At 40.9% G+C, this 16,779-nt stretch overlaps 1 protein-coding gene across 8 annotated transcripts in view; it reads right to left on the reverse strand.

The window, feature by feature from the left end:
• Window positions 1–16,779, reverse strand: part of EIF4G3 (eukaryotic translation initiation factor 4 gamma 3) — a 298,034-nt gene that overhangs the window by 52,447 nt on the left and 228,808 nt on the right. For 6 of the 8 annotated variants that reach the window (XM_033921697.1, XM_033921695.1, XM_033921694.1 and 3 more), the window contains 5 exons: window positions 14,202–14,320; window positions 11,675–11,847; window positions 6,849–6,974; window positions 6,269–6,350; window positions 4,710–4,808 (listed from right to left, as the gene is read on the reverse strand). In XM_033921697.1, the coding sequence (XP_033777588.1) occupies window positions 4,710–4,808; window positions 6,269–6,350; window positions 6,849–6,974; window positions 11,675–11,847; window positions 14,202–14,320 (599 nt within the window). The remainder of the gene's footprint in view (window positions 1–4,709; window positions 4,809–6,268; window positions 6,351–6,848; window positions 6,975–11,674; window positions 11,848–14,201; window positions 14,321–16,779) is intronic. The other 2 variants (XM_033921696.1, XM_033921702.1) reach the window with 1 other exon arrangement.

A 16,779-nucleotide genomic window follows, 5' to 3' on the forward strand; every position in this document is an offset into this window, starting at 1 on the left:
ATGAGCCCTTCGTGAATAACGAGAACCTCTGGCTCAGGCAAATTCTCAGAGGAGACTAGCACCAGACATGAGTCTAAATGAGAGTTGCCTTATACATCATATTGTCCATAATGAAATTAATCATCCTCTGCAAAAAATCACACTCCCGATGCTATGTTGATGTTATGAGCCATGACATGATCATCTAGGGTCAGCCCAGCCTGGGCTTAAGTGAAGGAGCTGCAATCTGCTAGTCAATTAGTCAAGTGCGTTCACTGAAGGCTGGCTCAAAAGAAACAAAAAGCTGGGTGGACTGTCTATGGGCTTAGGGCTTGCTTGCAGTATAAAGTATGCAGTGCACTTTCACCACTCTCACTCAGATTTGAGACTTCCCTGCCTAAATTTAAATCTGCTCTCAAGACTTACCTCTTTTCTGATGCTTACAATTCAGTAGCTCACTTGCTTCCACCTCTCTGACAGTTAATAAGTAAAGCCTACCCCTATGTCTTACCCTCTCCCCTCTTCTCTTTCCTATTCAATAATGTAGTTCTCTCCCCCCCCCCACATCCTCCCCCTTCAATTTTAGATTGTGAGCCACTTAGACATTTTACTTTGATAAGCAGGCCAGACTGAGACTTACTCAAAATACTGTGGTGAGACTGATCTATGGTCTGAAAAAGTTTGATCATATAACTCCTTTCTACCATGAATTACATTGGCTCCCTGTGGAGGCTCGTATAGTCTTTAAATTGGGTTGCTTGTGTTTTAAGATCGCTTTTGGCCTGGCCTCACTTTACTTGGTTGACAGATTTTTAGTAGCTTCACAAAGAAACAGTAGAAGATCTCATGCCCTTTTCGTATTTCCCTCTGTTAAGGGTTGTAAAAGCAAGAAATACTATGATCATACTCTTCCATTTTAGGCAGCTTTCTATGATAAGGGTTTCCGACAGCTGTTATTTACATGTCACTCCTATGTACATTTTAGAAAACAATTGAAGACTAATATTTTTTCAAAATATTTGGTTGATTAGATCCCCATTGTTTTTTTCCTTTGTTGTTATTTAACTTTTGTAAACCGCATTGAATTTCAAGGTTATGTGGTCTAGAAATCCAATGTTATGTTAGTAAATCCCATAATAAACTTGGAAACTTAGGATAGGCATGCAGTTTTGGGAAAAAGGCTGGGAGAACAACTGACTGATTAAGATGGCATTCTGACACCACTTTAGGAAGGAACTTAGGATGCTTGCAGAGAATTACCCTGTTGGGATGAAATTTAATATAAATAAAGGGGGATCAGCTACTAGGGTCTGAAGCTTGCTCACTCTGAAGTGACCACTACCAAAAACAGGACCTTCCAAGGTCAGGAGTTTAGTGGCTCAAAAAGAGTTTTCATCAGCTAGATGAGGACAACGTTGAGATCCCAGAAAACTATAGGAGGTTCCAGAGGAGGCTTCATCAACACCAACTTTGATGAAGCAAACTAGAGGCTGCACAGAGATGGGCTTGTTCTCCACACGATTATGGATGCGGCAGCATAAGACATACGATGTAGTTAGATTAAATAGCCCCAGCCTTGATAAAGAGATACGAAACGCGTTGGTTGTTGAAGTGCTGGAAAAACATAATAGAATAAAGAAGTAGTAAACTGCTAAAAGCTAAGTTATTTATTAATTATTTATTTGATGAAACAACATGAGTATGTGTCCAAATTGGGACTAATGAAGAATATAAAGCCCCAGTGAGCTACTAGGCTCGTGGGATCAATCTGACATCCCATAGGCATAAACCTAAAGAAATGTTATGATACTGCAACATCACTGAGAGAATTGGATTGATTTGTACTGATTTAATACGACTATAAGTGTTTGAGGAGGGCAACTAGTGCAAGACATTTAGTAAATACCCTGAAGATGTGAGACCAAATGGCAGAACATTGTATTGAAAGTGGCACTTCCATACAATAAATCTGATATACTTTCAATGACTAGGAAGTATGTAGATGTGGGTAGATGCATCCTTCAAAGTCTAGAAAGCGTAGCCAATTGTTTGCCTGAATCATGGGGAGCAAGGTGCCCAGCGATCTAGGATGGGGTGAGATCCTACCCATTTTCTTGGTGATGAGGAAGTACTTGGAATAGAATTTTTGCCCTTTCTGCCCTGATATGACAGGCTTGATCACATGGGCCTGGAGAAGAGCAGAGAACTCCTCTGCAAATATCTGCTTCTGGCCAAGCGCTGAAAAGAGATGCTCGTGGCAGGCAATTGGGAGGTAAACATTTAGCCTCCCCCCCTACTAGCAGATCTTCCAGAACTAAGAAAAACTCCTTATATGGTGCTTAGGACCCTCATACTGCAACCCAGGATGCACCCAGTAGGGGCAGGGTGTCACCATTTTGAGGAAGCAGGAGGGAGTAGCTATAACAGAAAAGGTGTGGAGGCTGGGGGGACGACAGTTGGAAAGGGAAGAGGACTTGCGAGTTAGGGGGCCTGGCCAAGCCACTGGACCACCAGGAGTTTTTTTGTTTTTTATTGGGGGGGGGGTTCGGCGGTGGGTTGGGGGGAGTCCGCTGAACTACAAGGGATATTTTATATTGGCTCAGGAAAAGGTCAGGACCACTTGGGACATTTGACTTTTTTGTCAGTGCCTGAGCTGCAGAACACTTTTCTAACAGATGTTTTCTGTGAAGCTGTCGCTGCATCAAAGGTTTTTATAGCAGTATCCAAGGACCCCTGAAGAAGGCAAATACTGCAGAAACACGGCCCGTGTAGGGTCTGGTCATCTGATTGCAGCAAGTGACTATTTCTTTACGAAGTTTGGCTTTTATCACACTGAGACTATTATATTGTGACTATTGTATTTTGATTTCATATTAATAAGCTACACCATTTTAACTCTTGGAAAGTCCAGGAATTGGTTCCATATAGTTTGTTTGTGGTCATCAGCATTGAATACCATTTCTGGCATCTCTCCAATATCTTCCTCGGCGAACCTAAAGCAAAGAATTCATTTAATCTCTCTGCTATGGCCTTCTCTTCCCTGAGAGCCCCTTTTACCCCTCGGCCAACTAGTAGTTCAACTGATTCTTTTCCCAGCTTCTTGCTTTTAATATATTTAAAAAAGTTTTTACTGTGCGTTTTTGCTTCCAGTGCAATCTTCTTTTCAAGGTCTCTTTTTGCATTCCTTATTAGTGCCTTGTATTTGACTTGCCATTCCTTGTGCTGCTTACAATAATTTTCAGTCGGCTCCTTCTTCCACTTTCTGAATGATTCTCTTTTGGCTCTAATAGCTTCCTTCACCTCACTCTTAACCATGCCGTTTGGTCTTACTTCCTCCTTCTTTAATGCATGGAATATATCTAGTCTGGGCTTCCAGGATGGTATTTTTGAATAACATCCAAACCTGATGTAAATTTTTGACCTTTGTAGCTGCTTCTCTGAGTTTCTTTTTTTACCATTCTTCTTATGTCTCCTCAAGTTAAATGTTACTGTATTGTGCTTCCTGTGTAAACTTACTCCAGGGATGATATAAAATCAGATTATGTTGTGGTCACTGTTATCAAGCGGCCCCAGCATCATTACCTCCTGCACCAATTCATGTAATTACTGTTATGATCTTATTAGACCATCTGAGACATTGCTGATATCAGAATGATAGAAAAGGCAGCACCTGCTGGAACAAGAAAAAGGACTTTTGACAACTTAACTCATCGTTATCCTTTCTACTGACTGATCAATGCTGGAACACCCTGAGCACTGCCTACTGTTTCCGAGGGAGGTAACCAGCTTCTTGATCCTTGTCATAAGCCAAGCTCTGTATCACTTGCAGATAACAGGTGACACTTATTTTTTGTGTCTCGAGAAGTGCATGTTTGTTTCAACTAATACATAATTTTCCTTAGCATGTACTGTCTCTGTTACAGTTCCATAGGCTAGAATTTAAGGGGCTATTTTAAAGTTACTATAGTATCAATATAAAGTACAGCTAATAGACACAGGAAGCCTCAATTTAGACCTTTGTAGATGGAGATGTAGTGCCGGCAGCAGCAGCTTGGGAAGCAGCTACCAACTGCTGAGATATGGGGAGTTTTTGATGCCTTTGGGGTGATCTTCAGCTGGCAGAGCTTGGACACCAACTCAAGGTACTTATACTGGGCACCTTGGTAGGGGAAGGACATTTAGTGCCTACCTCATTCCCCCTTAGGGCCATCCAAAATCTGCTCTCTAGCTATGCTACTGATGCATGGATTGTATTTCAGTCTAGACATATTATCTGCCATAGAAAATCCACCCAAACAAAAGTAGATGCAAACAGTATCAAAGTGAAAACATGCATGTATTTTCTCTTTGAAAATTGGTCAAACATTCACAGAGATAAACTTGCCAATGGACTCTGTTCCAAAGCAAACAATATGAAAAATGCAGCAAAATTAAATCCTTTCAAGAAACCAGTAAACAGACCACAAGAATGTTCTACTGCCCATGGCACTCCCTTGGGAAACAGCAGCAGATACTCTTATTTATTGAACCTGATGGAGAATTATGCATTAATGTTCATAGGCATTGGAATCAGAAAAGTGCTGATGTTAGGCAAGTAGCATTAGCTTTTGATAACCAGTGACTAACAAAGCCACAGTATAATGGAATTTACAGCAGCTACCTCACCCAGGAAGCAACATCTGGCAGAAGCTTCTGGCCAGTGTGTCGACTGGAAACGCGATCACACTCACTTTCTCCTTGATGAAATTCCGTTCATCTTCCTCTTCGGGTAAAAAATTCTTCCAATTGAGGCCAGCCTCCCTCCACAAGGCTCCCACTTTTTTATGGCTCTACAAAGACAAGTATTCACTTAATAAGGGTCAAGGAAAGGGGCGCTGTAACTAGTACTAATTTCTACAGTGCTAAGAATCTCAATTTTTAAAGAAAACATACATGATGAATGCTTTGGGATACTGAGAAACCTAAATTCTGCAGTACCATCAAATCATTAGAAAAAAAGAATGGAGAGCTAGAATATATAGTACTAAAAGGAAAAACAAACATTAACATTTCTTGGAGATCTAGCGAAAGGATGATAACCAATGCAGTGCGCTATATGATCAAGATAGTATAGAGCAGGGGTCCCCCCAAAGTCCCTCCTTGAGGGCCGAATCCAGTCGGGTTTTCAGGATTTCCCCAATGAATATGCATGAGATCTATGTGCATGCACTGCTTTCAATGCATATTCATTGGGGAAATCCTGAAAACCCAACTGGATTCGGCCCACAAGGAGGGACTTTGGGGACCCCTGGTATAGAGTCAGGAAGCAAAATGCACTAAGGAACCTTATATATAGCAATGAGGATATGCCACCATCTGCTGGGCCAGACACACCAATACTTGAATAAATTAGGAAAGGAAAGAAAATGAGATCATGAAAGATATCAGTTAGGAAAACTCTCAATGAGACAAAGTGCAGAGGTTAGGTTTTGAGATGCCATAAAGGAGCAGATCCTAGAATCAATAAGAGGGGAGAGAACATCTCTGTATCTACAAGATGGACAATACATTGAAATGTCTGGGGGTGGCAAAAAAATAAATGGAATGCCAGGAATTTGGAAAAGAATGAAGAATAAAATAATGCTATACTACTACTGCTCTTTGATGAATATGCATAAGATACAGTAAATTTGCATGCAATGGAAGCAGTGCAAGCAAATCTCACGTATGCAAATATACTGTTGATATTCTGGTTGGGGGGGTCCACCAGGGTAGGTTTGGGAACCACTGATAATAATGAGGAGAAAGGCAACCAAAGTAAGTGCATGGAACAAAATTTATCTTGGTTATTTGTGACTTAGATTAGCCACTACCTGGATCTGAATACGATTCGGCTGTGAACTCTGGGGTTAATTCATGTTTAAATTTATAGATCAGGGGTTCTCAACCCAGTCTTTGGGACACATCTAGCCAGTCAGGTTTTCAGGATATCTACAATGAATATGAATGAGACAGATTTGCATGCCCTACTTTCACTGTATACAAATTTATTTCATGCATATTTACTGAGGTATCAGAAAACCTGACTGGTTAGGTGTGTCCCAAAGACTGGGTTAAGAACCCTGATCTATAGGATCTGTAAAGCAGCTGTGTTAAATTTTAAACATGAAATCACTTCCGAGTTCACAGCCTGCTGTCGATTAACATGTTGCATTGGACACTTTAAATGTCATTTTGCAAATCAGTAGTTTCTCTGGATATAGGAATAAGCACAGCCTGTCACCTGAAAAAGCAGGAACATGGAACTCACCATTTGTTTGCATAGAAGGTGCAAGATTTCAGAAAGCAAGATCCCAGCTCTTCCCACAGGAAGTAAAGGTTTGCTTAATTCTCTATAAGATAACAGAGAAAATGACAGAAAAACAACATATTCAAGACCACAACAGTTCTCAAGTGCCATTGATAGAAAGTCAGTCAAGGTAAAAACACTAAGCACTCTGAAGCAAGTTCTATTATTCACCTTCTGTTAAAGTTACCAAAATATTACCATTTAGAGCAGTCTTTACTGTCTGAAATCATATATTTAATATGCTCTTATTTTAATACATCAACAGTAAATTAATTGTTCTCTTTCTAGCTCTTTCTTTGACAATGTAGACATGCTTTCCAGTGGCAAAATTCTTCCAATTCTGCATTCTTTAGAGCAAAACAAGGGGTTGTCTCTTATAAACCTACTTGAGAAAATGAGGTTGCTTACCTGTACCTATTGCAATGGGAGAGCACCAACAAGTGTGCCTGCATCTCCCCTGCTTGTCTCCGAAGAATCATTGCAGCATACCTACAACATATTACTCTATTTATAAAGCAGAAAAGGGAACCAGGTTTCTTACGTCATTAGTTCTCTCATAGAGATTCCTCCTTCTTTTAACATGGGGGTTACAAGTTCAGCCAGATACAACCATATATGGGGAACGTCAATAGCCATATCATCTGCTATTTCCAATGTTTCCAAAATCCTTTGGAAGAAAAGTAAACAAAACAGTTTTTTTTTTTTTAATCTTTATTCCTTTTTATTTCTTTCAACAAGTGTACAGTATTATTACAAATAATTTACATAACACACTTGGCATTCTTAAACAATATTATTATACATGTTTTTATTTACCCCCCCCCACCTCCCACCCTTTTCCATATCAATAAAATATTCCTTCCAAATTTATATATAATTATACATCCCTTTTTGATAATACAATTAATCTGACATGAAATCTGTCCCTCCCCCCATCCTTCTTCCTCAAACACTTTAAACATTTTATTATACCCAGTAATGCACAACAATAAATATCCCATCCTATTACATATATCTCCTTATTTTTCATAACAACATCTTTCCAATATTTTTCCCTCCCTATCCCTCCCATCCCATCCCATTTCTATATATTATCCCCTAAGGAAAAAGAATAAACTTTACTCGTTATAATCTTGAAATCTTTTAAAATACCCCCTCTGTATCGCAAGAAATCTTTCCATCTTATACATATGACAAACTGAGTTCCACCAAAAATTACAATTCAATCTAGAACAGTCTTTCCAATTAGTTGTTATCTGTTGAATTCCCACTCCCGTAAGAATCAACAATAATTTATTGTTTGCTGTAGATATTTGGCATTTGGCCCTCATACACATTCCAAAAATCACTGTGTCATAGGATAAAGCCACATGACTCTCCATCAACATATTAACTTGATCCCATATTGATATCCAAAATGCCTGAATATATGGACAATAAAATAAAAGATGGTCTAGAGTTCCAACTTCAATTTTACAATGCCAGCATCTATTAGACTTAGAGCAATCTAATTTTTGTAATCTAGTAGGGGTCCAGAATGCTCTATGCAACAAAAAGAACCATGTTTGCCTAATAGATGCTGACATCGTACCTTTAATTCTCCAAGACCAAATACGTGGCCATTGAGATGCATTAATCTGATGCTTAATCTCAATGTTCCAAATATCTCTTAATCCATTTTTAGGCTTCTTATTCAAATAATTAGATATAATTTTATACCACTTTGCGGCCTGGTGACCCAGAAAATCTGCCTGGAAATATAAGAATTCTAAGCTGTAATGATCATTTAAAGATTTCCATTCAGGGAACCCCACCTGAATAGCCTGCTTCAATTGCAACCACTTATAACTTTGTTTTTTATTCAGACCATATTTATGTTGCAATTGTGAAAATTCAAGCATCTTACTATTATCAATTACTTCCGTTAATGATCTTATACCTGCTTTAATCCAATCTTTCTAGACAACCTTAAACCCGCCTATTTGTATCTTGGAGTTTACCCAAATAGTCTGTTGTTTCGATTTTAAAATAGAATCAGTAGTTAATTTGTCTACAAACCTTAATGTTTTCCAAGTATCCATTAATACTCTATTGTCCTTACGTATTCTAGGCACTTTTATACCAAGCAAAAGATCAAGCCTAAGTGGAAAGATAAGTGATCTCTCCACCCTTAACCACTCTGGTAATTGTTCCAAAAGCTCTGGGAGGACCCAATACATACCTTGGCGCATGATATAGGCCTGATGATACCTATAAAAATTGGGAAAATTTACCCCACCCTCCTCAATTGGTCTTTGCAAAGACACTAAAGCCACTCTTGCAATTTTACCCAGCCAAATAAATTTAACCAGAATACTATTTAATTTTTTATAGAAAGACCCCTGAAAAAACACTGGTATCATTCCCAATTGATAGCAAACCACAGGCAAAATCATCATTTTAACAGTTTGTACTCTTCCCCACCAGGACAAATGTAAAGGATTCCATTGCTCACACAACTCTGTAACTTTTTGTAATAAAACAAAACAGTTTTAATATTATTTAATCTTTCAAATAAAGAATAATGAGAGCAATGCACACTAGGCCTCTTAAAACAAGTTCCTCTTAGACAAGTTCCTGATGAACCGGAACGTGCTCAGGTAGGGCTAGTCTAAGGGCACTGATCTTTGACCAGAGGGCTGCCGCGTGAGCGGACTGCTGGGCACAATGGACCACTGGTCTGGCTCACCGGCGGCAATTCTTATGGACCCTCTAAGCCCTGCTCCTAGGTCTGGGACACCAACCTCCTGTGAAAATGGTAACCGAAAAAGAAAACTATCTTCCTTCATTACTCATAATTCATTAACAATTTTAAAGTGCCTTTCACATTATAAATATACTGTATTCATTTGTGTTTTATAAACTGTTTATGAATTGAATTTGTAATACATTTGTATTATGTTTGTGAAACTGTATTTATTTCCTTTAGTCCTATGGGCCTGGCAGTGTATAAAATGAGGTTACATTTCCCATAATGCCAGTCCTGCTGCCTGACAGTGGAAGTCAAAAGAGGGAGGCAGGATGGCAGTGTGGTTCTTTGCACTGCAGTGAATGATCATTACAGGTAAATAATTCTAGAAGCTCATGCATTGATAATTATGGAAAATCTTCCCAGAAAATGCTATCTCGGTATTGTAACACCTTTATACAAGCTCATGTAAATTGCTCTGAATTGACTTCCCAGTCATTAGTAGCAGTATCGAAGCTTTCAATAAACAATTACTTTCCATACTAAATAAACCACCCAGATAAGCAAAAAATGGGAAAGAAAGAAGCAAACATATTTAAACCATATAACAAAATGAAGAAAACCTTGAAAGCCAAGAGAAATGAGTTCTACTAGGGGCTAGATTCACTAAGCCCACCAATCAACTTCCGACCCCTTTATGACCCAATTTCCCTCCGACCCGATTCACTAACCTCTGTCCTGATCATCCTCCGTCAAATGCAGGCAGGAACGATTCATTAAAATAAAAAAGCAACACCGACTGGGCTGGCCGATCCAAAAATAAGCGACTGCTGAGGTCCAGTCGCTGAGGTCCTTTCCGACTGCCCTGCTTCTCTGCTCTCAACCCCAATCTCCTGCTCTCTCCTGCCTGCCCCAAATCTCCCATTCTTCTATGGTGAATGAAAGCCGAGTTATAGATGGGGATAAATGTGAACTTTCTACAGAACTAAAAATTATACCACTTAATAGTGAACACATCAAAATGAACAGCATATCTCCCAGCTCCCCCTCAGCAACAGAAAATAATTTGGCCACAACTCAGAAGCCTAAAATCTGGTCGCTGGCCGAGACTGCTACTACCCCAGATAATCCTTGCAATTCCCCCCAGACCAGTGGCTCTGCTGCCGGACTGCAACCCAAACTTTGCTCCCCCAAAGACTCATCTCCTGTCCCGCTAGCAAATTTCAGAACTGGACAAACCGGGCTTTCTCGGCGAATCAGCTTGCCTACTTAACTCCAGCCACTTTCTACATGGACTGAATGCAACGCAAACCCCCTCCAGTGCTGGAATAGTTGTTCTTCTCTTACCTGCCCCGAATCTTTCCTGCCGCCCCGCTCTCACCCCGAATCGCTCCTGCCCTTCCCCGCACTACGAGCCCGTGGTTTTAAACCGGGTTAAAACCACAGGCTCGCGAAGAAAAAAAAAGAAACAAAAGTAAAGTTAAAAAAAAAAAAAAAAAGGTCGCTGCTCTTAAGCACGTGCAGACCATCTACAATTTGCTAACACAGAGTACTCAAGTACGTTGTTTTGAGCAATGGACTGTTGTGCAGCTAAAATTATGTGTATACTCAGACATTTGAAAATAATGGTGTTTGGCACTTTAGCGGAATATTTACAATGCATGGGTATTTTTAAAATTAATATACACATGTACCTTCCCAATATCTGACTAAAATTGCTTACATTATGAAACTCTGCTGGCTAAATCTAAGTAATTACATACAAATATATCATATGAAGTCCACACAGCATTTTATTTCTTTTGATCCCTATAGAAGATCACTCAGTTGTCAGAGAATTGATTGAATTTGTCATTATTGTGCCCTTTAGGTTTGATCTTAGAAAGCATATCAAAACCCATCTCTCCAGGCCATGCAGGAAACAGTTTATAACCTAAGATCTACTGCCATAGAGGAGATCTGCCCCGATCCTGACGCATATGCAGATACGACGATTACTTGAAGGGAAGGTTTAACTGTTAGTAGGACAATATTCAAAAGATTGAATCAGATTACTTTGGAGTTATCTGAAAGTTCATAGATTTTTTAATTCTACTCCTCTAATTGGTTTGATTTTGTCCAACCAACTCATTAGCTATCACTTAAGAGGCAGAAATGTTATGCAGGCTCAGGAAGAGTTTAGCTGGTTGAGAGAATGATCAACAAAAAACTGAAAGAGGGGAAAAAAGCCTATTGAGCAGATGTGATGTGCAAGAAAGGACAAAAGACACTCCGAATATGGAAGATTAGGAGACAGAAAACATGGACTGAATACAAAAAAAGGTGGCATGACTAAAGCCCTGATGTGCAGAAGAAAATGTAATGAAGCTTTTCTTTTTGCTCCTTGTGTGTTTGCTTTTCCTTTGCTCTCCCCTTCCTACCAGTTTTTCTTCCCATATCCTAAATCTCTCTTCTTCCACCTCATCCTTCCTTCCTCTGCATTACTCCTTATCTGGCCCATTTTACCTCCAAGACCTTCTCCCAACATTCTGCCTCTTCTCTGTAACCTACTGGAAGAGGGCTCCATAGGCCACAGTGAAAGCTTAAGGAGAAAACATTTACATGCATGAGAATATGTATGTGTGTTCAGTAACACTAACCCCTTGAAGAAGTCCTGCTTGCCAAGTTTCCCCGATTGCACCAGCTGATACAGCAATTGGCCCATATGATCCCTGGTGATTTGGCTCCTTTCCAAAGTTGATTCCACCCCTGTTCTTACAAAAATGTGCAGTAGGTTTTGTGCATTCAACTCCTCCACGCACTGCATCGCTTCCTGGGAAAGGAATATAAAGGATTACTACATTGTCTTTCCAGGAACCTGCAACATCTGACATAAATCAGTGACATTGAGAATTTATCAAAGTCCTTGATATTGCCCGATACAATTTGATACAGCAACAAGGAGACATTATCTCTTACCTGCTACTTTTTTTTCTTGAGTCATGCTAGACCAGTGTTTTTCAACCGCTGTTCCGCGGCACACTAGTGTGCCGCGAGATGTTGCCTGGTGTGCCGCAGGGCCGCCATCAGGGCAGTACTACCAGTCCTGCATTCAGGGGCCCGGAGCTGACAGGGGGCCCGAGGCAGGGGCGCCAGTAGCTCGCCAAGGCAAAGTGAGTCGATCACCCAGGACTCACTTTGTCTTGGCGATCTAATCTATCGAGCCGATAAGTCTTCTTCTCCCCGACGTCAATTCTGCAGTCGGAGAGGAAGTTTGGGCCAGCCAATCGCTGCCTGGCTGGGCGGAACTTCCTCTCCGATTGCAGAATTGACATCAGGGAGAGCATGCGTCGGCGTCGGCTTTGGGGCCTATTATCCATTGGTGGGTCCTGTTCCCCGATGGCAGCGGCAGTGGCTTGGGGAACGGCAGGGAGAAAGAAAGAAAGGGGGCAGGCAGGGAAACAGAAGGAAAGAAGAGAAACAGAAAAAAAGAAAGAAAGGTCAGGGAGAGAGGAAGAAAAAGTTGGGGGAGGGAATGAGGTGTGGAGGAGAGAAAGCATACAGGCTGATAGAAGGGAAGAAAGATTGGATGCACAGTCAGAAGAAGAAAGTGCAACCAGAAATCACCAGACAAGGTAGGAAAAATGATTTTATTTTAAATTTAGCAAAGTGGAGGCAGTATTACCACAGTTTTCAAAGGAATTTGCCCAAATAACTTAATAGTTAACTGGGTAAATTCCCAGAGATGAAAACTTCCCTTCACTTACTATGCACAGTTCTGAATTTATATCTGCTGTCTATATTTTACAATATGGTCACCTTTTACTAAACCGCAATAGTGGTTTTTAGCGCAGGGAGCCTATGAGCATCAAGAGCAGCGCTGGGCATTCAGCGCAGCTCCCTGCGCTAAAAACTGCTATTGTGGTTTAATAAAAAGGATGGAGGGTATATTTGTCTATTTTTGTATGCTATAAAAACCAAATACAGAGAGAGACTGAGAGCTGTTGACGAAGAGCTACGTGTGTGTCTTTCTTCGATTCCAGCCAGAATATCAGCTTTGTGTTCAGCCAAACAGGCCCAGGTTTCGCACTGAATAAAGTATTTTATAATTTTTCACTATTCTGTTTACTTAATATTTCATAATAAAGTAATTATAAAATACTTTCTTTGTGTTTATTTGATTCCTATTCAAGAGAATTACTTTATATATAGTCAATATAGACACAGAGTTAAATTTTTTAACATTTTCTAATGGTGGTGTGCCTCGTGATTTTTTTCATGAAACAAGTGTGCCTTTGCCCAAAAAAGGCTAGACTATTGGAGATGCTTGAGTTTATGCTCTCCTGCCAGCAGATGAAAACTGAACACCAACGACTTAAAGATATCGTGCTATAATAGCAGTTTTTATCCAGTCCTTGGCACACACCTAGCCAGCCAGGTTTTCAGGATTAATATGCATGAAGTAGACTGGAGGCAGTACATGCCATTTTACCTCCTATATTACTCTATCTGGATATCCTGAAAACCTGGTTGACTGTGTCCTGAGGTCTGGGTGGGGAACCCCTACTGTATCCTGTGCAATCTCTAACTAGTCAGTATTTCAATAACAAATACTATCCTCTACAAACCAGGAAACAAAAAACAACAACCCAAGAACTAATTAAAATTATATACTGCAGACAATGGCCAATTCCTGCAGTAGCCGCGAAGAAACAGGAGATATCACATTATTATATAATCAAGACTCGACACAATCATGTTTCGGCTCGGAGTATAACAGGAAATAAATGCCTGTAGGATTTGTGTAACCCTATTCTATTGGAAACATTTTAATTGAAAAGATGATTACATGAATGAAATTGAATAAAGTTGTTCTTTAAAAGTGCTGCTATGCTCAGCAGTGCAAAATGGCATCTTTAGTGTTATGGTTTGTTGATCGCTGTCCGCACAAAGAGAAGAGTGCTAATAAGCAAGACTGGAGTTTACAATGAGAGTATAGAGACAGAGAAGTGAAGGTGGATAATGAGAAGCTGCAGAACGAATGCTTTTCCATCACAGAAGCTACACATTACAGAGAAATTATGTTTTTACTTCACTACAGAGAATGAAGGTGGTTGATAATTATTGTCTTAACTAAGAAAGCTGCTTCTTAAAGTGTCATAAGAGGATGTTAAGTGTGCAGCTCACCTTATAATCATTGATGTGCAGGAATTCATCAATGATAGCGCGACACTTTCTCTCCATTTCCTCTATTGTAAACAAAGGCTTGTCTTGCTCTGGACCTGAAGGAGCATCCAGTTTGGCTGCTGGGAGAAATGAAAATAATGAAAGATTAGGTTCTTACTTTTGCTAATCTTCTTTCTTGTAAATCCACACTTTATTCCAAGACCAGTGGGTTATTTCCGTCCACCTGCCAGGACTTTGTAGGAAACCTCAAACTCCAGAGGTTTTAACCCCTCCCCCTCATACCTCATCACTGAGCATGCTTCTCATCATACCAGTCAGTAGCAAAGTAGCCAGGAACATCTGTAGAGGATAAGAACAAGACAGAGAAGTACGGGGACACTCCCCAACAAGTATATTCTGCTCACAATTATAAATGCAACAGCAAAGAGGAAACAATCAAATCAGGATATCAAACATCAGTAACCTGAATGACAGTAACAGTGCTAGCAGTAGAAACAAAATGCACTGTCAGAAGGGGGCGCCCTAACTGGGAATGCCCCCAAATGGAGTGCTAACCTCATTCTGATGGCACTCTAATATAAACTGGACAGAAAACAGAAATCCAGTTTACCAGTACTTGTAAAGGCAGACAATCAGTGAATCAGCAAGTATAGGGTAGATTCCTGGAATAAAGTGTGGATTTGCAAGAAAAAAAGATTTGCAAGGGTAAGAACCTAATCTTTCGTTCTTGTACAAACCCACTTTATTTCGGGACCAATTAACAGAGCAGTCCCGAAAATTCAGGTTGGGACTGATGAGCCCACCGCCAAGACCAAGGCACCAAAAGCAGCATCCTGCTTGGCCGCCACCTCGATACTGTAAAACTTGGAGAAGATATGCAAGGAGGTCCAGATAGCAGCCGTACAAAACTTGTCCAGAGTAACAGCTGATGACTCTGCCCAAGAGAACAAAACACCTTAGGTTGAATGTGTCTGCACCTCAAGAGGGGGCTTCTTTCCAACCACCATGTAAGCTGTGGCAATGGCCATCCGAATCCAACTAGAAATGGTGGCCTTTGTAGCTGGCCTACCCCTGCGGCCAGGGCCTGCCAGAACAAATAGGTGGTCAGAGAGGCGAAACTTGTTGGAGACCTCCAGATACTGCAGCAGAAACACTGTGTTCTGGCCCATATGAACTCAAACTCCTAGGCACTCTAAATCCTGGACCGGCTAGAGGTGACACATCCTGAAGTTGATCACCCAGCTCAGGCTTTGATGCCCCTCGGACAGCGAGGGAGCTCTGGTCAACCAGTTGTCTACATACATGAGGACCAGGACACCCAGGGTGCAAAAATGGTCCGCCACCACCAAAATCATTTTGGAGAAGGTCCTGGGAGCTGTTGCCAATCCAAACGGCATTGCCACAAACTGGAAATGTCGCCCCCGAGGTGTGAAACCGCAGAACCTTTTGGTGGTCTGGAAAAATGGGGATACACCTCCATCAAATCTAGGGAGGCTAGGAACTCTCCCCTGCGCCACTGAAGCTATCACTAAGCCCACAGTCTCCATGCGGAAGCGAAGCATTTTCAGCACTGCACTGACTCCTTTGAGGATCAGAATCGGTCTCCAATTGCAGGATCCTTTCCGTGGAACGATGAAGTATGTCAAGTATCTCCCAGAGTCCGATTCTTGCTTTGGAACAGATTTTTTGGCCGCAATATCCAGTAGTCTGTGGACTATGACCTGTACCTGAATCACCCTCTTGGGGAAGCCAGCAGGGGAATCCAGAAAAGATGCCTTTGGGGTATAGACCTAGACCCTGTTTTCAGTTTAATCTTACTCCCTTTTGTTTTCTCCCTCCCCTATCAGTTTTTTTTTTTTTTTTAATTTTATGAAATATGTAACCCCTTCTGTTTTCCTTTTGTTTCCTGTGTAGTCTCCCTCATTATTTTAATTGTCTATGTTAGCCTCCCTATTTTAAATAATTTCTAATAGTGCTTTATGTAAACCGATTAGGATATATTTTAAGTGGTATATCAAACCGAAATCAGTCAGAGGAAAGAGAAGCTCCATTATATAGTCATCCCTTAGAACCTCCAGGACCCAGCAGTCAGAGGTAATGGCCTGCCATTCCACCAGAACTGTTTCTTTTTGGAAGCCGCTGACCGACTTGCTGTGGACTGCTCATAGTGAGATCTGCCGAAGTGCAGTGTGGCAGACGAGGAAGACTGTTGTCCTGTGGAAGAGCTAGAGAACGGACTAGAATGCCTGAAGAAAGGAAAAGTAGAACATCCAGAACTCCTAGAAGCGAGGGATCTATACCCAGGCAATGCCTTGGGCCTGCAATCCTGTACACTGGCCATAAGGTCATCCAGACCCTGGCTGAACAGGAGCTTTCCCTTAAAGAGCAACCGACTCATGGTCTCTTTAGAAGATGAATCACCAGACCACTGCTGGATCCAAAGCAGTCTGTGAGACTAAACAGAATGGGTGCCAAGTGTAACGAAAACTATGAAGATGTTGTACAAGACAGCAACCATATAAATCACTCTGGAGATAAGAAAATCTGATTCGCGAAGCACCACTGAAATTAAACATGA

Source organism: Geotrypetes seraphini, chromosome 15, assembly GCF_902459505.1.
Source record: "Geotrypetes seraphini chromosome 15, aGeoSer1.1, whole genome shotgun sequence".
NCBI lineage: Eukaryota > Metazoa > Chordata > Amphibia > Gymnophiona > Dermophiidae > Geotrypetes > Geotrypetes seraphini.